This window comes from Trachurus japonicus, chromosome 20, assembly GCF_045865225.1.
Source record: "Trachurus japonicus isolate A0001 chromosome 20, Traja_1.0".
NCBI lineage: Eukaryota > Metazoa > Chordata > Actinopteri > Carangiformes > Carangidae > Trachurus > Trachurus japonicus.
Window position 1 is genome coordinate 23,432,213 of NC_140926.1, and position 26,849 is coordinate 23,459,061.

Below are 26,849 nucleotides of genomic sequence, written 5' to 3' on the forward strand. Positions count from 1 at the left end.
TTCACTTTTCTCATTGTCTACAGTATATATGTATATAATGTTCTTTGTTCTTTGCTAATTTAAATATAATGTAAATGTAAACACCTAGCTTTCAGCTTCCATATATTACTTACTTTTTTAGGCTTCACTACATATCTGACCCAAACCCATATATTATGTATTATGTAAGTTAAAGGAGAATTCCGGCCATTTTTGACCCCTAAATCATTGTCCTGATGGTCACCCAGTGTTGGGGGAGCAAAAAACGCGACTAAAATTGATGCAGGCAAACCAGAGTTACACCATAGCTAGACGGCGCTAGGGATAGCGACAACGCTAAACTATGGGGGCAATTCTTTCAACCACAACAAACACTCAAAAAACAATGAAATATCTATGGTACATGACTCGAATCCTTATGACACATATAGTGTACAGTATAAACAGTATAAACTTTGTGTTTTTGCATGTAGTCACTCACCTCAGGTCCCGCCACAGAAACAAACACTTTTTCCTTGTTGTGATGATTTCTTTACAAAAATAAAACGGTCAAGCAGTGCAGTGGTAATGTCCAAAATATCTCCGACCGTTTATGTGTTTGTTGTGGTTGAAAGAATTGCCCCCATGGGTTAGCGTTGTTGCTATCCCGAGCACCGTCTAGCCATGGTGTAACTCTGGTTTGCCTGCATCAATTTTAGTCGCGTTTTTTGCTCCCCCAACACTGGGTGACCATCAGGACAACGATTTAGGGGTCAAAAATGACCGGAATTCTCCTTTAATGTGAAACTAAGCTGCCATAGGATTTTGAATGCAGGGCTTTTCCTGGTGTCTTTTACACTGCAATGTTGCTGCTTTTACTTTAATAAATAGTCCAGTAGTCTAAGAGTATTTTTTTAACTGCTCTTGTATCTAACATGTGTTTCCAGGTCGAAGAAGTTCCAGTCTTTCATCGAGAGCTGTCTGGTGAAGAGTCACAGCCAGCGGCCAAGCACCGAGCAGCTCCTCAAGCACCCGTTCATCAGGGACCTTCCCAACGAGCGGCAGGTTCGCATCCAGCTGAAGGACCACATCGACCGCACCAAGAAGAGGAGGGGGGAGAGGGGTGAGGATGCTCCCAGGCTCAGCACTTCTACAGAAGAACAAGCTGAAGCTCATTAACCTGAATCTGTGTGTTTGTTTCCTCCAGATGAGACAGAGTATGAGTACAGTGGGAGTGAGGAAGAGGATGAAGAAAGGGACGTCGGAGAGCCCAGGTACGTCACAGTACTGCTGCTGCTCACAGGAAGAGCCACAGGTCTGATTCTGCTGCTAACTCTCATCTGATTGGTTCCCTCCCCCCAGCTCCATCATCAACATCCCTGGAGAGTCCACTCTGAGGCGGGACTTCCTGCGTCTCCAGCTGGCCAACAAGGAGCGGTCGGAGCTGATCCGGCGCCAGCAGCTGGAGCAGCAGCAGAACGAGGAGCACAAGCGCCAACTACTGGCCGAGAGGCAGAAACGCATCGAGGAGCAGAAAGAGCAGAGGCGACGGCTGGAGGAGGTCTGTGATTGATCTGTTTGCTACGTCATCCGAGACTCAGACTTTGTTTGTTTGTTTTGAACGCAACCGCAAACGGGAAACTGAAGAACATAATGATGTGGATTTTCCATCCGGCCTGCGAACCTGCTCCGTTCTCATGCTGGGCTGTGATGAACCATGGCACAGGTGGTTTGCTGCTGCCACATACAGTCACATGCAAAAGTTTGGGCACCACTGGTCAAAATTTCAGTTAATGTGAACAGTTCAGCAGGTGGAAGATGAAATGATCTAGCCTGACAAGCCAGACTATATCATTAAAATGTATAGTCTGGCAACGAGCGGTAGACCTCGGCTCAATCCAGGGGGCGGGATGAAGGCTGTCTTTCAAACTGCCTCTGCACCAATAGGGTAGCGCTACGACCAATCAGAGCAAAGAGCAGGATGACGTTAGCCTGACAAGCCAATTAAAATGTATGTCGTCATGGCGTTAAGCCCGCCCAACGACTCTCTAAACAGATAGAGCGCTGTGATTGGTGAACACAAACGGTGTTCGAGACTCAAAAAGGTCCTATGGCTCGTTTCTAGACCCACCTACGGAGCAAAGAGATTTGCTGCCGCTAGGGTGCAGCTAGATTTCTAGGCTAGAAATGATCTCCAAAAGGCATAAAGTTACAGATGACACATTCCCTTTACATTTTAAACAATATGATTTTTATTTTTATTTCATCTTTTACATTTTCAAACTGACAGAACAGGAAAAGGGCTGCAGCAAAGGTTTGGCCACCCTGCATAGATAGTAGCTAGTAGCCCCCCCTTTAGAAACTATCACAGTGTGTAAACTGCCTATCAGCCATTTGGATCAGTGGTGTGTGGTGAGGTGGAGTCATACTGAGTGAGTTGGTTAGTTCCAGGTAAACTAACTTTTTTTTAAACTTTATATCATACTTGTGAACTGGTGTATTATTTTGAGACAGGACTTCTCATGGGCGCGGATCAATACGCTGATTAATCGTCCCTCATTGACAACAGTGTACTGCTTGTGTTGGTATTTCTCGGGGGGGGGGGGGGGCAGAGACCTTTCTACTGCAGATATTATACTTTATGGCCATTTGTACCTCATACAACCCCACTTCAAAAAAGCTGAACTATCCCTTTAAAATATTGCAAAAGAGTGTTTCATGTTTTACTTTATATCTTATATCACTTGCTGAACTGTTCACATCAACAGACGTTTTGACCAGGGGCACCCGTACTTTTGCATGCCACTGTACCTGGTAAAAGGTGTTCACATTGAAGACATAGCACAGATTCAATATTTACACAAACTGTTCAAGCTGCAGCAGCTCTCTATATAAAGGCTTCAGTGCGGTATTTAAAACCAATAATAATGTCCATGTTCTGATGTAGATCAGAGAGTTAACCTCTCTCACCAAGGCTGCAGCTTCACAGTCACAGTCAGCCTGTCGCTTTGCACCACAAAAGGCAGAGGATCAGAGCTCAGTGTTAGATGAGGTAAATTCACAGTGGCTCTTCAGAATGAAAGCAACTCAGACAAAATCTACAGGAACCTGAATATCAGGTTGGTGACACAGCTTGGTGCGAGCAGAGACGATCAAGGTTCATCTGTGCAAAAGTGAGAGTCCCACAGGAGTCGCTTTCACAAAGGCGATTTGTGAACACATGCAGTTCACACATGGTGGCAGTATCCTGACTCTAATCACAGGTTAATTTGCAAGTCCCACAGGACTTCTCCATGCTCTGTTCATGTATATGTTACCAGCATGCAGCTTATTTCAATGCTATGTGCAATATGTCATAATTAATGCCACAGAAAATGAAAATCATGTTGCAAATGTGGTGAAACAGGCCTCTGATCATTTCCTTGTGGAAACCGATGTGTCAACAAGTTAGTTATTGTTCATTTGCCGGTGTCCTCTCTGTGAACCTGCATGGTTCAAGTGTACTGTATGAATGAGGCAGCACATCAGGGTCATGTGAGCAGAACTAAACACAGGGACACTGAGGACGCTGCTGTATTGTTCACGTTAAAAGGAAGTTCAAGTTCACAACTTCCCTCTCTGAGGTTCTGCCTTCACAGACCACGGGGCTTTGCACACCTTATATGTTGTGAAAAACATCCTGTGTTTAAAGGGACAGTTCAACATTTTGGCAAATTGGCCCATTGCGATAATCCCTATAGTCTTAGGAGCTATTCTTAGGTTGGCGGAGCAGAGCCGTGAGCTGCTCAGAGCTGCGCTATGGAGGCTCATGGGATTTCTTGGTTTCCAGGAAAATTCATGCAAAACTGCTGATGCGCGTTTTTCGGCAAGCTGTCTCTATATTTGCCTTGAAAACAACTCTCGTAACGTTCTGTTATTATCTCATAGCGTGGTGAATGTGCAGGTCACAACTTGTTCACAAGAGAGTTTCGGAGTTGTTGGATTGTGTATTTGATGGGAAACTAATAAATCCCATTAGCCTCCGTAGCGTAGCTCTGAGCAGCTCGTGGCTCTGCTCCGCTGTTCTAAAAATAGCTTGCACCGACAATTAAAGATAACGAACCTACTGCTGTGACTATAGGGATTATGATAATGGGCCAATTTGCCAAAATGTTGAACTATCCCTTTAATAGTAAAGTGACTTGTTATCGCCTCAGCTCATCCAGATACCAGGGAAACACACCTGATGCAAACATGTGTGCGCGCACACACACACACACACACACACACACACACAGCTAAAGCGATGACGTGTAAAATCTCCACCTACAGCAACAGCGTCGGGAGCGAGAAATGAGGAAGCAGCAGGAGCGAGAGCAGAGGAGGAGGTACGAAGAGATGGAGCAGCTCCGCCGAGAAGAGGAGAGGAGGCACGCCGAGAGAGAACAGGTGAGAAAACACCTGACTGGAAGAACTGACATCACATGTGTCATCATCCAGAGGGGCGTGGCCTCTAGACTCAAGGAAACCCAATGTGCAGCTCACTGCTGTGATGTCTCTGCTCCTTCTGTCAGTTCAGTTTTACTTATACTGAGATTCTATAGTGATGAACGAGATAAGATGAAAAACAATTCTGCAGCACCAAATGTAGTTTATTACATTCTTAACCCTGATTCTTCAAGTAAAGATTATTTAATTTATTTAGTTTTAAGGTTTAAAGGTTAACTGAGGATTAGGAGAACACATCATTTTTTATGCTTTAAGGTTTCCTTAGAATACGACATGCAGTCGTTCTAACCAGGAATTAATCAAAAAATTAATAATTACATACTGATAAACTACCTCTCGAGAACTCGCATCTTCTTAACTCTGCTGCTTTCTGCTGTGTTGCAATTTGCAACAGAAGTCTTTCCATGCTCTAAGATTATTATTATTATTATTTTTTAAATCAGTTTTGATCAGCTCACAGAGGATAAACATTTTCTGAAATTCACCAAACTTCCACAGAGAACAACTGCTTCAGCTTGAACTACAGACCATAAAGTCATAGATAACACAAGGAGGGAGCAACAGAGAGCACCTTTGAGTGCTTTGCTAAACTGACCAAGGAAACATTTATTACAAAGGCAAACAAAGGTTTCCGGTCATTACACATAAAAAATACAGTGATGATGAGTAACATGAGACTCCCTGAATCATTTAAAAAATATATACAGCTAGTTAGAGACGTGTGGGATCACTACAAGAAGACGTTAAATATTACATGAGGGACACAGGAGGCTTTAATTAGTCATGTGATGACTGCAGTAAGAGAGACTTTCCCTGCACTTTTACCTTTCAGATTTAAATTTCCACCTCTTACTCAACTGATTTCATGCTGATCTTTAACATCCTTCCTCCACTAATAAGCACGTCCTCCTGTTCCACTAATTACAGCCCCCTGCTGTTTCTCTCTTTATCTCTCCTCTTCTATTTCTGACTAAATCCCTACGTTCACACCTCTTCAATAAATCTACTTTTGTCTGTCCTCTTTCATTCTCTTTCCCTCCTATTTCCTGCTCTGCTGATGTCACTGGTTGCCTGGGCTCCGATTTGCTTCTCGCCTGCCTTGGTGGTCTTTGATTGGATGCGTGTGACTCTGGCCCGGGGTGCTGGTTGGTTAGGAGTATATCCGTAGACAGCTGGAGGAGGAGCAGAGGCAGCTGGAGATCCTGCAGCAGCAGCTCCTGCAGGAGCAGGCATTACTGCTGGTAACAAAACACACACACACACACTTTAATGGCACCGGAGCCTGCTTCTCAAATGTGGTTTAACTAATCCAGGCTAATGTGCTGTTATCAGACTAAAATAATCCTCTGTACTCCCATCCATGTAGTTTGGTTATTGGAAGGCGAGTTTATTTGAATAGCATGTGTCTTGCACAGGGTCAATTCACAGTGCTTTACATAACACACTGAAATCCTGGGTTAAGTTATCCTATTTTAACTTTTTATTTTTATAAAAATAGAAAAAAACCTACATACAAAATGGACATACAGCACCTGATATTGTTAAATGAGGTAATTGAAGTAATAAAAAGAAAGACAGACGCTATAGGAGGATATTTACAATAACCAAAGCAGTGCAGTGCTTTCTGTCTCATGATACCATCAGGGGTATGAATAAAAAAAACATGCCAAAACAAAATTTGTTCTTATTTTGAAATGAAGACAAACTTAGATGGACCCATGATCAGTCATATGATTGGCTCAGTGCTGATCATGTGCTTGCAGTTACATGAGGCAGGTGTGGTGGGAACCCTCCCAGCATGCACCACAGATAAATGGAAATAAGTCTTGTTTTCTGTGTGTTGTTGTACACTGGTCTTTTCTCTACTTAAAAAGGGGACAGCCACCTGTGAAGAAGGACAGTGGAGGTTAAAGAGAGAGATGGAAAGTTGTGGAGCGGAGAGTTGGATGATGAGATCAAAGGCAAGGAGGAGACGATGGCACCACATGATGTTGTTGAACTTTTTGCATCTAATGAAAATTTCAGTTTCTGGTCGGTTGCACTTCACTATAACTACAATGATACAAAGATGCCTCAAATTAATATTAAAAGGCGACTATTCAATGAAGGTCACTGAAGTTGGTTCAAGATGACACTTCAAGAGGACATACTATGGAAATATCACTTTTTGAAGGCTCTTTAACATATATTTGGGTGTTTGTCTTACCTTCCGCCCCCCAAAGTGTGAGAATTGACAAAAAAATCTATAATTTTCAAGGTCCCGAGGTTGAAATACATGTGGTTTTACAAGCTGTTCCCTTGGTTGTCTGGCAATGATGTAACTGGTTTTCCAATTTGCATAATACTTGGTACCAGTAGAAGGGGCGGGGCAAGCAGGGGTTCAGTTGCATTTAAAGGGACAGACACTGAAACCAGCCGTTGTGAACAGGGCTGTTTAGAGAGGATGAAAAGAGCTGTGATGTTTGATCCTTGGGGGATTTTGACCAAATCATGTCACAGACATGTATTTAAGACACCTGGGAACTATTTTAATTTGTGTAAGAGGGGCAGAATATGTCTCCTTTAATGTCACACTTAAGCCAATCTGGCTTTTTATTATTATATCATCACAATCGCTTAATTAAAGAATGGGATCCAGGTTTTAAGGACCACTTCCTCACCAAGATGACAAATATTTCCATGACAACAGCGTAAAGGTTGGTGACCATGGAAACAGCAAAGGGTACAGGACTTGGCGACCACTGATTTCATGTCACTCCATTTGTTGTTTACTTAACGAAATCGTGACTCAGCGAAGGCCATCAATACGCGGTCGATGCCGAGCTGAGACGGAGACACACATCAGCGTAGTGGAGTTAACAAACATCAAATCAATCAGCACACACAGCGAGGGGTGTGTCGGTCGGTCGATGTCTGACCGTCCTGAAATTACATTTCATTCAGCCTCGTCGGTTCACGATGAGACTGTCGTCCCTCCTCAATGGCGTCAAAGCAGACAGCGCAGCTGGTGTGTCGTCCAGGACACACACACACACACACTTTGTCGGCCGCTGCGGACTTTCACACACAGCTCAGATAAATGCCAGAGCTCTAGGTGTGAGTTTGAGCGTATGTTACAAACAATCATCAGGCGATCTGGCATTTGTCAGAGTTTGTACCAGACAGCTAATAAATATGAACAGATTCTCTCTCTGTGAAAGCAAATATATAAATATATATAAATATGAAAGTCACACAGGGGTTTAAAGATGCTGTTTCTAGGTCAAGATGATGCTGTGTTATGATAACTTCCTGTCACAGCCCTGTCTGGGAAACCTAATCTCTGCATGTGAACTGACTCTGTTATGGCTGCATCAATTAATTTTTCATGTAAAGGCTCTAATGCGTGAGTCAGTGAATCAGTGCAGTGGCTCACCTTGAAAAAGCTGTTAGCCTTCATGACATGAGGAGCAGTTCATCAGTCTGGTAAACGTTTTAGTTTCCAGTGATGCTCTAAAATGAGTTATACCTCTGAGTTTCAGACTGATTGCTAATTTATATACATATATATTTGTTTTACATGAAGCTGTTCACAGTTCAAGGTTACTTAATCATGACATCATAATCTTTTTCCTTCTGAAATCTATTGGTAAAGACTGTCGCCATAAAACGTAATGTTAATGTTTTCAAATCTAGGGTAGATGTTGCCCTTTCAAATCATAACCCCCCTCTCTGTCAACATGGCCTTAATTGGTGCTATATTAGCAATAATTCATGAGTTGGAGTCTTGCTTAATGTACCGTAAATGATGGAGGAGGTGGAGGCAGAGAACTGCAACACAGCTGTAATCTTTTCCTCAGAGGGGTAAACTGTGTGAAACAGAAACTATACGTTCATTTTGAAGCTTATCAAGCCAGTAGTTGAAACACAGGCCTGATTCTGTCTGAAGCTGAAGATGTTAGATAAAGATGAAACAAAACTCCAGTATGAACGAGCCTCACACACAGGCACACAAGGACAGAATGGAAAGCAGGGTTTGGTTTCTGGTCATTTTACCATCTACAAGACAAAAATATGACCTGTGACTTCATCTTGATGTCCTGCCCTGTAGAGCAGTGGTTCTCAACCTTTTTTTTACATCAAGGACTCCTAAACTGACACAAATTAGACCATGGACCCCCCCTCCACCCCCATTGGATAACATTTTGACACAAACACCAGAAATATATATTTTTTGAGACTGAATAAGGTTACTTTTTTAGTCAATGTTCGTTCAAATAAGGGCTGATGGTGTGAATTTTTGGAAAAAATTTAGAGATATTCCTGGAAAAAAATTTAATATTTCTTCTTCTTTTTTAAAAATAGATATTATTGATTTTTATCAAAACAAACCATAAAGAACATACAAGTGCTCTCTGTATTCACAAAAATATCAAAACAGGAAGGAATACAAACCATCATCCAAACCAAAATGACGTAGCTCACGACTGTCCTTATCCCAAAAAGTAAAAAAAGACATCCGAAAAGAAAAGAAAAGAAAAGAAAAGAAAGACAAAAAAACACTGCCACCCCCAACTGTTGCATCAGTCACCCTATACATACTGTGCCTTCTCTGATCCATGTATAGTGGAAGTAAAAATAGAAATTATACAAGTACACAAGGCAATAACAGGGTGGATAAAAATTTAATATTTCTGGAAAAAGTGGTAAGATTTTGAGAAAAAGTTAGGACCCCCTTGAATCCTCTCAAGGACCCCTGGGGGTCCCCGGACCCCACTTTGAGAACCACTGCTGTAGAGGACCTAGTGTTAAATCTAGTTTAATTTGAACTTCATTATTTAAAGTCAAACTTTTGTTTCATGAAATGTATCAGTAGCACAGTTTGTTCTCTGTGTCCCGAGGCCAACTGCTGCTTAGATTCCATGTTAAGTGTAGAAATGAAGTCTAAATAAAAAACACAGAGCATAGGAGTTGAGCGCCTCTGTACAGGTTGACACAGCGCCGCCGCTGTGACTGAATGGATTGACTATAGTCTTGTGTCTCACCCTCCCTCTGCTGTGTGTTTGGCGTGCAGGAGTACAAGAGGAAGCAGATCGAGGAGCAGCGGCAGGCCGAGCGGCTGCAGAGGCAGCTGCAGCAGGAGCGCGCCTACCTGGTGTCTCTGCAGCAGCAGCAGCAGGAGCCGCCGCGGCCCCCCCAGGACAAGAAGCAGCTGTACCACTACAAAGACCAGGCGCCCGGCACCAACGACAAGCCAGCCTGGGCTAAAGAGGTAGACAGCACGGCCTCAGACACTCACACTGTGTCTATGACTTACCTTAGATATTCTCTACTCTACTCTACTCTACTCTAGATAGCGACTGAAAAAACCTAAGCACAACTATTTCACTTGATGAAGAATACAATCATTTAAAATCAGTCGGGACCAACACACTGTTTGAAGGCAGCTCTGCTAAAATCCACATGTGGGAACAGGAACACACCCGCTGAGGCACAGAGCAGCCTGGTAGTTAAGAACACACACACTCATGCACACACACAGACACACAAACAGGCGTTCAGCCGCAGTGACAAAGCTTGTTCAGCTGTAAAGATTTACATTCAGGAGAACACGCAGCCTGATGAACCGCGGTAGAGGCTGATGTGAGGTCAGCCAGGATCTCTGCAGGTCAGTGAGATGTTATTGTTTGTTTGTGTTGTTTGTGTTGTTTGTGTAGTGTTTCTACCTTTCAGGGGTCGTCTGAACTGGACCTGCAGAGGAGTCTGTCTCATCTCTGCTTCTGTATTCTCATTTCTTCTTTTTTAGGTCAAACAACAGGATGTTATTTTTCCTCATGATTTGATGTGCTGCTGAAGAGTTTCACTCCAAAAGTCATGCCTTTAAAATCTAAAAGAAACGCGAAGAAGAGAAAGAAAAGTGTGTTTAATCCACCATTTAATGTGAAATGTCCTGAGGTTGTCTTCACTCATGAGGCTCCTCTGGCTCATCAGACCTGTGGCAGAACGTTTTGGACTGAAGCTCTTGTATGTGTAGTTTCTTTAACAAATCATCTGGTAGCCATCATGGAAGTTCACTGGTCTCTGAAAGTAGAAATACATCAACTCACAGAAATATGATGTTAAAATCAAAAATTAATAGAAGACAAAAGACAACCTAGCAATGTGCTTTATACCCATAAGCATACAGGTGCATCTTAAAAAATTAATATAATGAAAAAGTTCATTTATTTCAGTAGCTCAATTCAAAAGGTGAAACTCATATACAGTATTATATAGATTCATTACACACTGAATTTCTTTTAATTGTAATGATTATATCTTACATTTAATGAAAACCCCAAATTCTGTAGGTTTTTAAGTTTTAAGACTTTATTTCTGGGTCCACCGGCATTATCGAGTGTAGTGGCAAACGTAAAACTCTCAACTTTCTTTAACATAATATTGGCTCCTACATCGAATCCATCGCAAACACAACAAAGCAGCCTACCGCATAGTCATGGTCCCATGAAAAACACTGAAAACTGGACATTTTCATGAATGTATATACAGAGACGTTATCAATACGTATTAAGTTTGTTTATCTGCTAATCGATGTAACACAGTTAACACTGAGTAGCCGCTTGGCTACAGCCAGCAGCTAATGCTTAAAAAAAACAAAACAGCAGCTAATGCTAATATCAAAACATCACCGTCAAAATGTAGTTGCCGGTCACTGCGATTACGGTAATGACGGCTCCCTTTTTTCGTTTTTCAGCTGAGTTTAGACTGAGAATCGTCATTAATTAGATGGCCCACGTCGGTCCAGCAGGTCGGACCAGGTCTGACCAGGTCGGACCGGGTTTCAGGTCTGTTTATAACTGTAGCAGAGACAGGAGCAAAGACGGGAGCAACTCCTGTATGAGGAGCGTGGCTCAGATTTCTTTGGAGGGACCAGAGTTGAACCAGTTAAGCACGGCTACACCCTCTACTCTATTTGAATTATATGAATTCAATCCCTTTTTTACTCTCAGAGATGTGTCATGGAAGAAAGAGGTTAGTGCTTGGAACGGAAATGGAATATTTGCCACGCGTGACGTCACGCTTAACAGCCAGATAGTAAAAAAGTTCACTATTGTAACCTAATGGTGTCACACTAATCAGCTCATTGACTCCAGACACCTACAAATGTTTCCTGAGCCTTTAAATGTTCTCTCGGTCTGGTTCAGTAGCTCTATCATGACCTCCATCATATTCTTAATTGAGATGTCCCTCTATCTATAGTAGTCTAGTCTTAGTAGTAGTAGTAGTAGTAGTAGTAGTAGTAGTAGTAGTAGTAGTAGTAGTATAGTCGTCATGTCTACCCTCCATCCAGTGCAGATGCCTAAGCCGACATCCAGAGCAGCTACATTTCTGGTTTCCATCTGTATTTGCTGCATCTGAAATGGAGTCGCTGAGGATTTTGTGATCTGAATTTATCCAAAAATCAGAGTGTTTAATCAGAAGCAGACTGAAGTGATGTGTTTAGTTCAGACCAGTCATACACCTGGAAACACTCCGCTGAATGTGAACTTCCAGTTTGTCTGCCAGAGGGTGTGTGTGTTGTGCTGTGCAGTGTATTGTGTTGTGTTGTGTGTCATGTGTCACGTTGTGCTGCCTGCTCTCTAGTGAACACTCACCTCACTCTCCAGGTGATGCGTCGCGCTCAGAGCAACTCGCCCCGCATCCCTCCCAAGAAACACCATTCCTTTAAGGAGTTACGAGACGTCAACCTCGACAACCTGCTCTTGCTCCCCGGTTACAGGCCACGCCCCCGCCCCCCCTCCTACCCCGCCCACGTCAGCCCCTCCAGGGATCACCTGCACGTGCCTCGCATCCGTGTCACCTGCATCCCCGATCGCAACCTGCGCCGACAGAGCCCCGACTCCAGGGGCCAGATCCCCGACTCCAGGGGCCGGAGCCCCGGCCGCCGGGTCAGTCTGGGGATGGACACAGACCTGACTCCTCCTCACTCTTACTCCCCCCCTCCCCTCTCTTACTCCCCCTGCGGTCTGCGGGCTGACTCACTAACCTTGGCTACTGGAACGGTTTCCCTTTAATCTCCCTAAACTGGTTCATCTCTCTAACCAGCAGGACTCACCCACATTAACTCAGGGCTGCCGGCGCGAATGGAGATGCAAACTCTTCCTCTTTCATTTTTCATCTTTTCATCTCTCCATTTCTCACTGGGATTTCAGATTCATGCTGTTGCTTCCAATCTTACAACATGTAAAAGAAAACTTACTCCCACTTTTTGTATAATAGAGCTGAATTATATCAGAAGCCTCATATTGAGCTGAATGCCAACATCAACACATTCCTTTTTTTTAGTATATTTTTGGGCTTTTTGTCTTTTTTTTTTCAATTGATAGGATAATCGAGAGCAACAGGAAATAGGGAAGCAGAGAGAGGGGGAATGACATGCAGCAAAGGGCCACCAGATTCGGGATTCGAACCGGACTGTAGCATCTGCATATGGGGCACCCCATCACTTTCTTATGAGACAGTCACTTAGTTAGTTTCACCTTGATGATACCAGTACCACGTAGGCTGCAGCGACCATGGGCTCGTATCCGACCTATGAACCTCTGCTGCACGTCATCCCCTCTGACCTGTCACAATAAAGGCTTTAAAAAGCTTTAAATGTTTCAGTCTTGATGAAATCGACATCTTTGTTTCCTCAGCCAAAAGTAAAAAAAATCCTAAGATGTCACTGTTTTTATGAAAGCTCTACCAGTGGGAGCCCTGAGCTCATTTCACAACCAATTTCCTTTTCTCATATAAAGGGAAATGAGTCATAGTTAATTTTTTTTAATTAAAAGGTACCCTGTAGAGCTGTCTGTTTAATGAATCATTGGGGCCTTCGAACGTACTTAATAGTTTTCTCTGCACATCAAACATTTGCAGAGGCCGCTAGTTTTCTCTCCAGCGGCTGGTCAGTGCGTCGCCACGGCCACCTGACAGTCGCTAGAGTCACATGAGCCGTGTGTCTCCTGTCTCCCACGTCCTTCTGAGCAGGAGACGAGGAGCTGCTCCTAAAAACAAGCTGCTCCTAATGGTCACAAACTCCCCCAGGGTACCTTTAAAGGAGACATATTCTGCCTCTCTTCCACAAATTAAAATAGTTCCCAGGTGTCTTAAAGACATGTCTGTGACATGCTTTGGTCAAAATCCCCCAAGGATCAAACATCACAGCTCTTTCCATCCTCTCAAAACAGCCCTGTTCAGAACGGCTGGTTTCAGTGCCTGTCCCTTTAAATGCAAATGAACCACTTTTTGCCCCGCCCCTTCTACTGATCCCAGGTAGGGGTGGGGTTATGCAAATTCGAATCCTAGTAACACCATTGTCAGACAACTGAGGGAACAGCTCATGGATTTCAACCTAGGGAGCCTGAGAATTATAGATTTTTTTGTCAATTCTCATATTTTGGGGGCCGGAAGGCAAAACAAACACCCAGATATATGTTAAAGAGCCTTCAAAAAGTGATATTTCCATAGTATGTCCCCTTTAAGTGTCATCTTGAACCAACTTCAGTGACCTTCATTGAATAGTCGCCTTTTAATATTAATTTGAGGCATCTTTGTATCATTGTAGTTATAGTGAAGTGCAACCGACCAGAAACTGAAATTTTCATTAGATGCAAAAAGTTCACAAACATCATGCGACGCCATCGTCTCCTCCTTGTCTTTGATCTCATCATCCAACTCTCCGCTCCACAACTTTTCATCTCCCTCTTTAACCTCCACTGTCCTTCTTCACAGGTGGCTGACAGGCCCGGGCGCTGCAGATTTGTGCGACCTTCTTGGTCTTGTGCTGCAGTGGCTCTCAACCTGTTATGATAATACAGACAGTAAATAACATCAGACACGTCAAGTGAAGCTAATGAGATATTTACCGTACTTGGCCCGTAGTTCTTTTATTGACATAGATAAGAGACCAAACAGGTCCAAACAGGTTGACAGCTGCTGCTTATTTGCATGTTGTGGTGTTGTGGGATCAAATATCTGACGGGTACTAACTTCAGTGACTCAGACTAACATCAGACTCTCTCCATCGGTTTAATCTTCACTTTATCTTTATTTCCAGGTTGTTCAAGTCTCATTGTTCTTCCTTTTTTTTTTCTCTTTAACCCTAACCTTTTGTTTCTTGTTTAACAAATGTGATATACACAAATGTGATATACACAGTGTTTAATGAGTTTAACCTTCTGACTTTAAAACTAAAAGGGTTTAAAATTCCCATGAACTGTGATAAATGTAGCAGTAAAGAAACAGAAAAACAAGATGTGAGAGCAGAAAATGCAGGTCACATTTTGAACTTTGCCTGTTTTCTTCTCCACATGAATCAAGACTGCTTAAAAGCATGCACTCACATGTGAACACACACACACATGCACACACACATGCACGCATGTAGGGCAGATCTCCAGGCCTGCCCTCTGGTGGCAGCTGGTGGACTGATGTAGGGCAGCTGCGGCTAAATCAGTCTCTCTCCCTCCGGACACCACGCATGGAAACACACACACAGAGGCAGGCACAGAAACACACACTCCGTGCCGCTAGGTCTACCCTCATCTCAGCCTCACAGGATTTCCCTCGAAGCCTCAGAAGAAAGACTATTTCCATCACACGTAGACACAATGTTCCTCGCTAAAAACAGACAACCACTGTTTTAAAAGAGGTAATCTCCCTCTAAACTGATTGTAGTCATGACAGAAGAGCGGCGAGGGACTGCAGGTGATGCTGGGAACACTGGCGCACGCTGTTAAAGCTCAAATCTGCTGCTTTTGTAAAATAATAACTGTGTGAGCTCTGCACTCATCAGCTTAAACGCCTGTAATCGTGGCGGCCTTTATCACACTGAAGCCTTTTCAGTTCTGTCAGCAGCAGCACTTTAATTAAAATTCTCCTTATTCTCTGTTTAATCCCTCCTGTCTGAGTTTAAAAACCCCTAAATGTATTTTTGTTAAATTCATCTCAGTATTTATTTAAAAAAAAAAAAAACTTTTACTGCCTGGTTTTGACCCCGTTGCCTCGAAGAATAATGTAATTTACTGTTGTTAAAGGGGAAAACACACAAAGACATGAGACATGTTATTATAGCTGCTGATCCAGGAACTCATCATTTATCTATAATTTTATCACATCTTATTCTTCAATTAAACTTAATTAATTGGATTGAATTAATTGCAAGTGTAAGTCTGTTGAGCAGTTTTTGTCTTCCATCTATAATTAGTGCCACATTACGTAGTTCGTTCAACTTTAAAAATAATATTAATAAAGTATTTGTCCAGCGATTTTTCAAATGAAGCGTTATCTCAGGTCTTCACTCTCTGAACTGGAAAGACTGATGTTCTCATCCTTTTTTAATTCGGATGAAATATGATGATGCAGAAGAAAATAATACATTCTGTAGATATAAGTTATTGGTTTTTTAAACATAATACATCTGTTCATTTATATACAGTATCTGCAATAGAAGCACAATGCTGAAACCCTTCCGTGCTGTCAAGCCCTTATTCCTCATATACTGAGATCTTATATACATACATTGTCACATTCACACATACCTCTATACATAAATACACAAAGGTAAATTAAAAAAAAAAAATTATATATATATATATATGGAGGAGAGAGAGTAGCTGAAAGCAGGGATAGACTGAGAGTAAAGAATTGATGTGTAATCAGTTGTGGAGGTATTTTTCTTACACAGTTTGAATCAGAGTATCTGACAGCAACATGGAAACCCACTGCCCTGCATGCTGAGTGACTGTGGTCTGATGTGTGTGTGTGTCAGGTGGAGGAGCATTTTAAGATGAACAGACAGACTTCTCCTGCGTTTCAGCATAAAGTCTCCAACCGCATCTCCGACCCGTCGCTGCCGCCCCGCTCTGAGTCCTTCAGCAGCGGGGGCATCCAGCAGGCCCGGACCCCGCCCATGCACCGCTCCGTCGAGCCTCAGGTGTGTGTCCCACGTCTGTGTGTCGTGTCTTGTGTGTTTTAAGAGTGTGTGCAGCGGTGTGTGACAGGAACCTGCCTCTCTCTGGGTTTGGTGTCTTTGGTTTGAGTGAAAGTTAAATCGGTGAATTGAGTTTCAGTTCCTTGACCAGGATGATAGTCTGCCTTCAGGTTTCAGTTTAGTCTGAGTTCAGTTTAGTCAGAGTTCAGGTTAGTCAGAGAGTTCAGGTTAGTCTGAGTTCAGGTTAGTCTGAGTTCAGGTTAGTCTGAGTTCAGTTTAGTGAGCTAAGTTTAGTCTGAGTTCAGTTTAGTCAGAGTTCAGGTTAGTCTGAGTTCAGTTTAGTCTGAGTTTAGTTTAGTGAGCTAAGTTTAGTCTGAGTTCAGTTTAGTCAGAGTTAAGGTTAGTCAGAGTTCAGTTTAGTGAGCTAAGTTTAGCCTGAGTTCAGGTTAGTGACCTAAATTTAGTCTGAGTTCAGTTTAGTCTGAGTTCAGTTTAGTGAGCTAAATTTAGTCTAAGTTCAGTTTAGTCTGAGTTCAGTTTAGTGAGCTAAATTTAGTCTGAGTTCAGGTTAGTCTGAGTTCAGGTTAGTCCAGTATTCTGAGCTGTTAGTGGAGATCTCATCACCGTCACAGGGACAGATTTAGTGAACTGACGGAGAAAGTGCTCAGAGTTGAATGTGACTTGAACGTGATTGGTGTGAACGCACCCTGAGCATGTGTTTCCTACCTCCTTCACCTTCTCTCTCGCCTCATTTCCCCCTCTCTCTGCCCCTTGCTCATCACCCCCCCCCCACCTCCTCACTTGCATCCTGATCACACTGTGCCGACCCAAACCCTGATCCTGACCCTGCTCTTCCTCCTCTGCCCTGCCCGGTTTCTGCTCCTGTGTGTGTGTGCGTGTGTGTGTGTCCAGATGGCCCACCTGGTGCAGGTGAAGAGTCACGGCCTGTCAGGCTCCCAGTCTCTGTACGACCCCCACGGCGTCTCCTCCTCCTCGGCGTCACCCTCCCCCTCCCGGCCTCCCATGCCCCGGCAGAACTCCGACCCCACCTCCGACACCCCTCCTCCCCCGCCCCTCTCCCGCCTGGCGCCCCCCCTCGACAAGCTGGACCGCAGCTCCTGGCTGCGGCAGGACGACGACATGCCCCCCAAGGTGTCTGCATGCCCCCACCCGTCTCTTATTGTCCCAATGAGTGTGCGTGTGTGTGTCAGAACTTTGCTTTTCTTCAATTCTGTCATTGTGATGAGTGTGTGTCTGTGCAGGTTTTACTGTCTGTTGAGTTTGTTTGTCCTTAGAGAGTTTTTGTGTTGTTGTTGTTTTTGAAATTCAAGTTGTGTTTGTTTGTGTCTGTGCTGTTGATACTGATCTCAAACAACCAACTGCAACAGACATAAAGCAGAGTGTGAGGGCGCATTCACACTTGTTTTGTTTGCTTTGTTCCGATACAACAACTAAAATGATACAACTGTTGCATTCTTTTATTTTTTGGGTCGTTTGTGTTCACACAGTTCCAAGCGGTCCAAAGTTGTAAATAAATGCCATGCGTGAACCAACTGTTCTCTCATTGGTCAGAAGTATTACCTGGAAGGAGGAGGAGGTTACCCGGGAAAAATAAAAACCGGAAGCCCAGACCCGACCCAATCCCAGTCTTTTGTGTATATTTTTGGCCCAAATCCGACCTGAACACAGCAAAAAAAAAAAAGAAAGAAGAAAAAAAAAAAGAGAAGCCGACCGGAGTGATCCTTGACCTGAACTCAGCCTGAATCAGCGCCAATACGAACCAGCACACCTGGTCGTTGAGAACCACTGAAGACGGTCGGTCAGTTGCTGTGTCGATTACATTCTCACTGCAAATGAACCGTTCCAGGGCTTGATTGGAAACGAGCCGAGACCACGTGATCTCGGCCCTTGTTTTGTTCCGCATTCGAGCGCAATTGCTGTGTTCACATATGACCAAACGAACCGATCTCTGACGTAAAACGCTCCCTGTTTCGGAACAACTGCTCCAAACGAACCAGGTGTGAATCCGCCCTAAACCAGCATTAGACCTCCAGTAGGCTATTCATAAAAAGGTCAGGTGCACTCTCTCTCTCAAACCTGGAGATTTATCTGTAGATTTATGGATGTTTGAGTTTATTTTATCAAAAACTTTTATTTCATCACCTTTTTTCGTGTCAGTTGGAGCATATGAGTGGAGCATGAGTAAGTGCATTCTGGACAGAGCAGAGAGGCTTTAGTACGGCCCTGTGTCCTGCACCAGTATCACCCTGGTACCACTCACACCGTCTGAGCCTGACCCAGAATGCATCCAGACTATTTTAGTTTGGGAAATGTAGTCATCTCTCTTTCATTGTGAGGATGTGAGGCTACAGTTCAAACTAAAAGTGAAATACATCATGTATCAGTAAAAACTCTTTATGCCACAGTGTCATCAGCAAACAGCTCAGCTCATGTTCACCGGCTCATTGGATTCTAAACTCTAATTGATCTTCAGTGTGAGGTAGGACGGTAGTTTCCAGTCGTTATCTACACACAGAGGACGACGTTCCACCCTGATGTCAGTAAGACAGTGTCTGTAGCCACAGTGTCTGTACCCACAGTGTCTGTAGCCACCCTGACTGCTGCACGGCTCTGTTGTGTGTTCTCCAGGTTCCTCAGAGAACCACCTCCATCTCTCCTGCTTTAGTCAGGAAGAACTCTCCAGGAAACGGACCTGGTCTCGGCCCGCGGGCCGGAGCGCACCTCATACGGGCCAGGTACACACACACACACACACACACATATACACATATACACATACAGGATGATTGAGCCATGTGTTATGTTGGTTTAGGGCAGAAATCATTTTTAAATTGTTTATATGGACTTTTAAAAATGACACAGTCATATGCACACACACACACACACACACACACACACACAGCACTGATGTCAAGCTGTGGAAACACAGACGTGGTTGTCTGTAGTTTAAGAGCCGGTTTTCAACAGTTCACTGCATGAATGAGACGGTGCTGTGTTTGTGTTGCCGTAGCAACCCCGACCTGCGGAGGATCGACGTTTCCATGGAGACGCCCCTAAAGAGGACGAGCAGCGGCAGCTCCTCCAGCTCCAGCACCCCCAGCTCCCAGGGAGGCTCCAACGAGAGAGGTGCACACACACACACACACACACACACACACACACACACACACACACACACACCTTTGTGCTGCTAGAAGAGTGAAGACGCCTCACTCACCTGAGCAGCTGACACTTCTTAAAGGACAATTCCAGGCAAATTCAACTCGGGTGTATTTTCCTAACATTTTATTCATCTGCCACTGATATTGGATCCGTCATCCGTCAATCAAACGTCTGAGACACACACACCGAGCTCGGTCCCGCCCCAAACATTGAATATCCCGCCCGCTCGATAACGACCAATCAAATTTGTTTTCCTTACTCGGGTAAACTCGTGCAGCAACTCGTGGAAACTCATAGAAGGAGGCGACAAACAGGACAAACGGCCGTTTCTGAACACCTTTAACTTTTACTGTTGAAAGAAAAACAGAAAAGCGCCTCTACACGTCTTTCACACTCGTCCAACTAAACGTCCTTCACTCTCCAGAATGAAAAGCTTTTTAAAAATCTCCCTCAGATTTTCAATAACACACCTCACCTTTCCAAATATTGTCCACTTGACAGAATAATGAATGAAGAGTGATTGAATTTAGCAAAAATGTTCAGGTCTCAGTTTGTCAAGAACCGTCTCTCTGAAATGAATGTCCTCTTTAAAAAAGAAAAAATCTTCTCAATTTGAGAAGAAATGTCAAAGTTGTACAGACTTTTATAAATACAAGTAGCACACACACATCCAGTGTTTGACTAAGTGTGTAACAGGTGTGTTATTGACGGTGTTGCCATCCTGGTGTGTGTTCAGGTAACTCAGCCACTAAGACTGAAGGCTCCACACACGACACCAAAGAGGACGGCAGAGAGGTGGCGCGGCCCAGCAGGCCTGCAGTGAGTATAATATGTACTGAATGTGTTCAATGGATCACTACTGTGCCTCAGACCATCTCTGTGTTACACACACACACACACTGACTCTTCTCTCTGTACTAACCACGTTGCTTTTCATTTCCACTCTTCTTCCTCTTCTCATCTTTTTCCTCCATCTCTCTCTCCATCGTCCGTCAGAGCTATAAGAAAGCTGTAGACGAGGTCAGTGACATTTCTCCTCCTTCACCTCTCTCTCTCTCTCTCTCTCTCTCTCTCTCTCTCTCTCTCTCTCTCTCTCTCTCCCTCCTCCTTGCACTCACTCGTCCATTCCCTTATTTGCTTGTCAGTTTCGTCCAGCAGCCTGAAAACGTAGTGATAGGTGGATTTTCAGTGAGTCCAGTTCCGCTGCAATGCACAGCTTTAAAAACACATGCAGCTCATTTTCATCCTTCAAGGTCCTCTGGACTGCCTCCATTCCCATATTTATACACAACGCCCAATGTTTTACCCTTTGAATCACCTCTAAACCTGATTGATAATGGATTTAATACTGATATCAATCTCAATATCAAAACTGGTAACAGTAGATTTGGATTACCTGTTAACACACGTGAACCAGCACTTCATATCTACAGAATACATAATGAGTAGTGTAGCTAATCCTTTCTAACCGCAGTCTGAAAAATGTATCAAAACCTGCTCAGCTCATTCTCAGCCCCCCCCCCCCTCAGTCTCTGACTGGACGATGCTCTGTGCTGTGTTTTCCTCTGAAGATGTTGATGATGGACGATCAGTTACTGTAGCGCTGCTGTTTATCCACTTACTCCCTGTTATCATCTCAGACATCTCTGCGCTCATGTTTCATTTCCACAGTCATGCTCTCTCTCTCTCTCCTCTCTCCCTCCCTCCCTCTCTCTCTCCTCTCTTCCTTTCTCTCTCTCTCTCTCTCTCTCTCTCTCTCACCAGGAGGAGTTGGTAAGATAACCCCACCCCACCCCCCCACCTCAGTCACAGCTCCTTGTCCACTTCCTGCCACTTAACCTCTGACAGGGAAAATGCCACCGACTGAATATAAACGCACGCTCCCCTGAACCTCCAACTTTACCCTTTAGCATTTAACCCTTTACACTCCTGCATTGAAGCGTCTAGCTGGACTCTCCTAGTCTTCCTCCTCCTCCTCCTCCTCCTCCTGCACTGCCCCCCCCGCTCGCTGCCCCCCCCTCTCAGTAATTGGCTGATATGTAAATGAGTCTCACTAACGGTCTGCACTGTACCACAGAAACCATTTTATTATTCTCCTTTTCTGTTCGGGATCAAGAAAATAATCTCAGGATTTCCGTACAAGAACTGAAAGACCTGAACACATCACTGCTTTCCGGGGCTCACTGCTAGTTCTAGAGTTTAACATGAGGCTTCCTTCATTAAATTACAAATGGCTTATTACCAAAAGTACAATTTCTTTAGTCTGTTCTAGTTTATCTGGTCATTTAATTTTCTTCTGTTAGTTTTATAATTGTACCCATGTCAATCACAACATTACTTGTCCAAAACCACATAGAAAGTCAGGATGTTGAATAATTTGACAATCAAACAAGATAATTAAGCAGCAGTTGAGTTTTTTGGTAAATGATGCTTCACATCAGTCAGTTTAAAGCAGAAACGTAAATATTTTGTGAGGATTTGATGCTTTATGTACATGACAGTCACAGTGGTTTGAGTGAAAATGAAACAGCTTAATTCACCTAAAAAGACTCAATTCAAGAAATATAGCTGCAGATGAATGATTTATTAGTTATGGTCCTGTTTCAAATGACATTTACAATAGAAGGTTAAATGTGATTTTAACCTTCTTTTTTTAACCAGGAAAATGACTCATTGAGAATTAAAATCTATTACATAAGAGTGTCCTGGCCTAGACAGCTGGAGCACAACGAATGGAAAAAATTACAGCCATTTACATATACACTAAAAAACATGCACCTAAAACACAGTGAAACACAATGAAAGCAAAAACACATATTAAACACAAAACTAAAAATACCAAGAAGCAGATCTACAGTGTTCCCAAAAGCATGTTCGTCTGCATCCTGATTTACCATTCAACCACACATTTAAAATGTCTCATAGAGATCACACACATGTACAGTCTCAGGTTGACTTGGCTCCGTCCGTGCAGTCTGAATCAGACGGCAGGTTGGTGCGTCCAGATGGCGCTGGTTAATGTCTGGATGCAGCTTCCTGTGACCTCTGAATGTGGCTGAAGGAGGTTTCACGGTTCCCAGCCGTGTGGGAACGCCTCAGCCCAACGCCAGAATGTCACTTAAAATGTAAATTGCTCCCACCAGTAAATTACTTTCTCATAATCAACACTTTGAGCTAATGAAACACTTTGTGTGCCGTATGATATCGATCTCAAATTTAATGAAATGCCAGTCCGACTTCTCACCAGAGAGTTGAGCTCCCATCGTGACACACACTCTGACCGAACCGCTCCACAGCTCACACACACTGACTGTGACATATTTATGGAATAAACAGCAATTAATAACGTAGAACAGCAAAGGCATCGGAAATCAGTCAGCAGATATTTTGATTATCAGTTTATTGTTCAAAGTCAAAACATTGTCTTGTTTTAATGTTTGAATTGGCTGCTTTTATTGTTTAAAAACCATATTGAGATGATTATCTTTTGGTTTTGGATGAAACAAAACACTTGATGACACAAGTTTGGCTTTTAAGAAATTAATGAACATTTTCTACTGTTGTATGTATGTACGTCAAACAATCAGTGTATGATTATTCAATTAATGGGGAAAGATAATCAGCAGATGAATGGATTTACCCTCCAGATATGAATCATAAGTGGTAAAGGTAAATGACAGAATAATACAAAACCTACTCACAAAAAAGTATTTTTTGCATGAATGCAGCTGAAACACTAAAGAAGGAGCTGAGACCCCTCCCACCCAGCCCTGAGCATCACCACGGAAACAGCAGAGTTAGTTGACGGTGTGTTTGGTGTCCTGTCCTGCAGGACCTGACGGCTCTGGCCAAAGAGCTGAGAGAGCTGCGACAGGGGGAGGAGACCAGCCGCCCGCCCGTCAAAGTGACAGACTACTCGTCATCCAGCGAGGAGTCCCACAGCAGCGAGGATGAGGAGGGAGAGGGCGGGGCCAACGACGGATCAGTGGCTGTCAGCGATATACCACGCATCATGTGAGTGTTATCCACACAGATCACATCAGTGTGGACAGGACTAATGTTATGACAGGGACTTAGAAGGATCCTGTGACATCACTGTTGGACAAGGTCACAGTTGAAACAAGGCTGATTTTTAACCACACACACACACTACATAACTACATTATACCCACATGGGTTAATGAGGAAAACGATTATCTGGCTGTTCTGGGTGTGTAAATTCCCATTCCCATTGTCATAAGCAGAGCCGCGAGCTGCTCAGAGCTACGCTACGGAGGCTAATGGGATTTCTTGGTTTCCCTCATCAAACTCATCAAATACACAATCCAACAACTCCAAAACGCTCTGGTGACCTGCACATTCACCACGCTTGTGTTGGATTTGATGAGTTTGATGAGGGAAACCAAGAAATCCCATTAGCCTCCGTAGCGTAGCTCTGAGTAGCTCACGGCTCTGCTCCGCCGTTCTAAAAATAGCTTGCACTGACAATTAAAGGTAACGAACCTACTGCTAAAACTATAGGGATTATGGCAATGGCCCAATTTGCCAAAATGTTGAAGTATCCCTTTAAATGGGAACCGCATAGTACAAAATAAAAAGTAAAGGAGCATGGGAATTCTGTTATTATTTTTTTTCTCTCACAAAATAACATCTCTATGTAGGAGCTGCTGGTTCTGTATAAAGTCAGGAGAGACCATGTCCTGTTTGGCTGCTGTCCCACACCCAGATAACTTTAACTTATACTGTGTATAATGGAAACTACAGAGACACAACACAGTGTTTAAAGTCAACAAGTAACTGTGTGAAATATAATTCTGATATCAGTATTGATCAGAATAATTGTGATGATGATTTTTGCCATAATCAAGCAGCACTAAGCTTTAAAGTTTATTTTGTGTGTTGAACAAAACCCATAGAATCGGTTTGCACATAAACTAATGAATAATAGTTGAATGAAAAAGAGCATTTTGTATGAAAATGTTAAAGATTATTAGTCTAAACAAGAGAAAAATGTTCACATGTGTGTTCCAGGCCAGCTGCAAGTCAGGGTGCCAACGAGCCGTTTGGCATGATGGGAGGACATAACGACGCCCACGGTGACGCGTATGGAAACAGCTCCCAGGACGGCACCCTGATGATGCGCGAGGTAAGACGTCTCACTCTGACCTTTGACCTGGGGGTTTGACATGTAACCCGGCTGACTCTGCAGAAACCAACAGACTCATTCACCAGCTCTACACGCCTGACTGCTGTTGTTCTGCTGTGTGTGTGTGTGTGTGTGTGTGTGTGTGTGTGTGTGTGTGTGTGTGTGTGTGTGTGTGTGTGTGTGTGTGTGTGTGTGTGTGTGTGTGGTGTGTGTGTGTGTGTGTGTGTGTGTGTGTGTGTGTGTGTGTGTGTGTGTGTTTGGTGAGAACATAATCTAGGTCAGTGAGAGATTCACAATGTGTTAATTAAATACATTTGGTTGATGTCAGGGATTTAGTTTAATTGATTCTGTATTATTGTAAAATATGGTAAATTATTATTTTATCAATCGCTGTTTATTTTATTCATTGATCAATTAATAATTTATTGGTTAGTAATACAAATACTGACAGTGTTCGTCCCTGTTAAGCCTGTGAGCTATAAGAACCTCAAACAGATTTCATTTACAGTCATTATTTTTTCTGGTAGCAGCTGGTTTTTTACATTTTTGTTTATCAAACAGACTCAAAGTTCATTAATGAGTTGATTCTCTGTTGTGGACTTCAGTGATTAATGGAGTGAGAGTTTTAGCTCAATGTGTGTTCATGTGTTCATCATCATTATGTCAGCAAGTAAACAATCAAAAGCCCGAAATACCGAAAAATCCACAGGAAGCATTGATTTCCAGGAGCCCCCCCGCTGGCCCGACAGGAGACATGTTGGTCTCAGCAGCCTGTGTGTGTGTGTGTGTGTGTGTGTGTGTGTGTGTGTGTGTGTGTGTGTGTGTGTGTGTGTGTGTGTGTGTGTGTGTGTGTGTGTGTGTGTGTGTGTGTGTGTGTGTGTGTGTGTGTGTGTGTGTGCAGACTACTGTATGAAACACTCAAGACAACGTGTGTACTTTCCTCTGCTGAAAGCCTCTGTGTTGAGTGCCCACCCGCCCCCTCCAGCACCAACACAGAAACAAACACACCTGCACACAGCGGGGTCCGGCTCCTCCCTGACCTGTCAATCACAGCCTCGCCACACAGTAGCCCCCCCCCCCCACCTCCTCTCTCTCTTTTTCCAGAAGCACGGGGAACGGAGGCGGAGCTCTACCGCCAGCAACGGTTTCCTCGGCAACACTAATCTGTTCCCTGGCAACGCCAATCTCCCCGATTTGGTGCAACAAAGCACCTCCCCCCTGGTCTCCCCTGGCGACGCCTCTGGGGTCCAAGTAGGTGGAGTGGCACCCCAAATATCGGCCCCCAAACCCCGCCCCCTGCCCCCTGCCCCCTGCCCCTGCCCCTGCCCCTGCCCCTGCCCCTGCCCCTGCCCCTGCCCCCCCACCCCACCTACACCTGCTCCCGACAGACCGCCACCCTGTCACCTGTTCACCCTGTTACCCCGTTCACCCCGTCACCTGCCCACAACCCTGTCACCAGCTGGTTGGTGGGAAACTACCGGCAGCCATCAGACACCAGGGAGGTTGAACTGGTCTAGAGTCAGGTGCTGCTGGGAATCAAACACATGATGCAGTAAATCACTGCTTCTGGTTCAGATGAACAGGGAGTAGCAGGTGTTTCCAGTAACTGCTTCACCTTGTAACTAATAGAGACTAATGGGTTTACATGGACTCTTCTTCCTCTTTCTGATTGAATTCATTCTGAATGAGACTGTTGGGTAACAGTTTAATATGATCTAATCCGATCTGGTGTTAACATGTACCACTGCTTTTATTCAGAACAGAAGTTTTGCAGCCATGTGGCATGTGCTGAGTGTTCAACATTTTGGCAAATCGGCCCATTGCCATAATCCCTATAGTCATAGCAGTAGGTTCGTTACCTTTACTTGTCGGTGCAAGCTGTTTTTAGAACGGCGGAGCAGAGCAGCGAGGAGGCTAATGGGATTCTTGGTTTCCCTCATCAAACTCATCAAATACACAATCCAACAACTCCACAACGCTCTGGTGGACAAGTTGTGACCTGTACATTCACCACGCTATGAGATAATAACAGAATGTTACGAGACAGAGTTGTTTTAGAGGCAAATATAGAGACTGCTTGCCGGAAAACTGCCTCCGACAGGAACGTGCATCAGCGGT

The 26,849-nt window shown here is 43.9% G+C and overlaps 1 protein-coding gene across 16 annotated transcripts in view; it reads left to right on the top strand.

The window, feature by feature from the left end:
- Nucleotides 1-26,849, top strand: part of tnikb (TRAF2 and NCK interacting kinase b) — a 69,286-nt gene that overhangs the window by 25,210 nt on the left and 17,227 nt on the right. Inside the window, exons 10-25 of one of the 16 annotated variants that reach the window (XM_085763547.1) lie at nt 906-1,081; nt 1,166-1,232; nt 1,321-1,519; nt 4,270-4,386; nt 5,601-5,687; nt 9,500-9,697; nt 12,093-12,374; nt 16,241-16,405; nt 17,315-17,554; nt 19,052-19,158; nt 19,434-19,549; nt 20,322-20,404; nt 20,582-20,605; nt 23,418-23,599; nt 24,617-24,731; nt 25,836-25,982. In XM_085763547.1, the coding sequence (XP_085619673.1) occupies nt 906-1,081; nt 1,166-1,232; nt 1,321-1,519; nt 4,270-4,386; nt 5,601-5,687; nt 9,500-9,697; nt 12,093-12,374; nt 16,241-16,405; nt 17,315-17,554; nt 19,052-19,158; nt 19,434-19,549; nt 20,322-20,404; nt 20,582-20,605; nt 23,418-23,599; nt 24,617-24,731; nt 25,836-25,982 (2,305 nt within the window). The remainder of the gene's footprint in view (nt 1-905; nt 1,082-1,165; nt 1,233-1,320; nt 1,520-4,269; nt 4,387-5,600; nt 5,688-9,499; nt 9,698-12,092; nt 12,375-16,240; nt 16,406-17,314; nt 17,555-19,051; nt 19,159-19,433; nt 19,550-20,321; nt 20,405-20,581; nt 20,606-23,417; nt 23,600-24,616; nt 24,732-25,835; nt 25,983-26,849) is intronic. The other 15 variants (XM_085763548.1, XM_085763550.1, XM_085763549.1 and 12 more) reach the window with 15 other exon arrangements.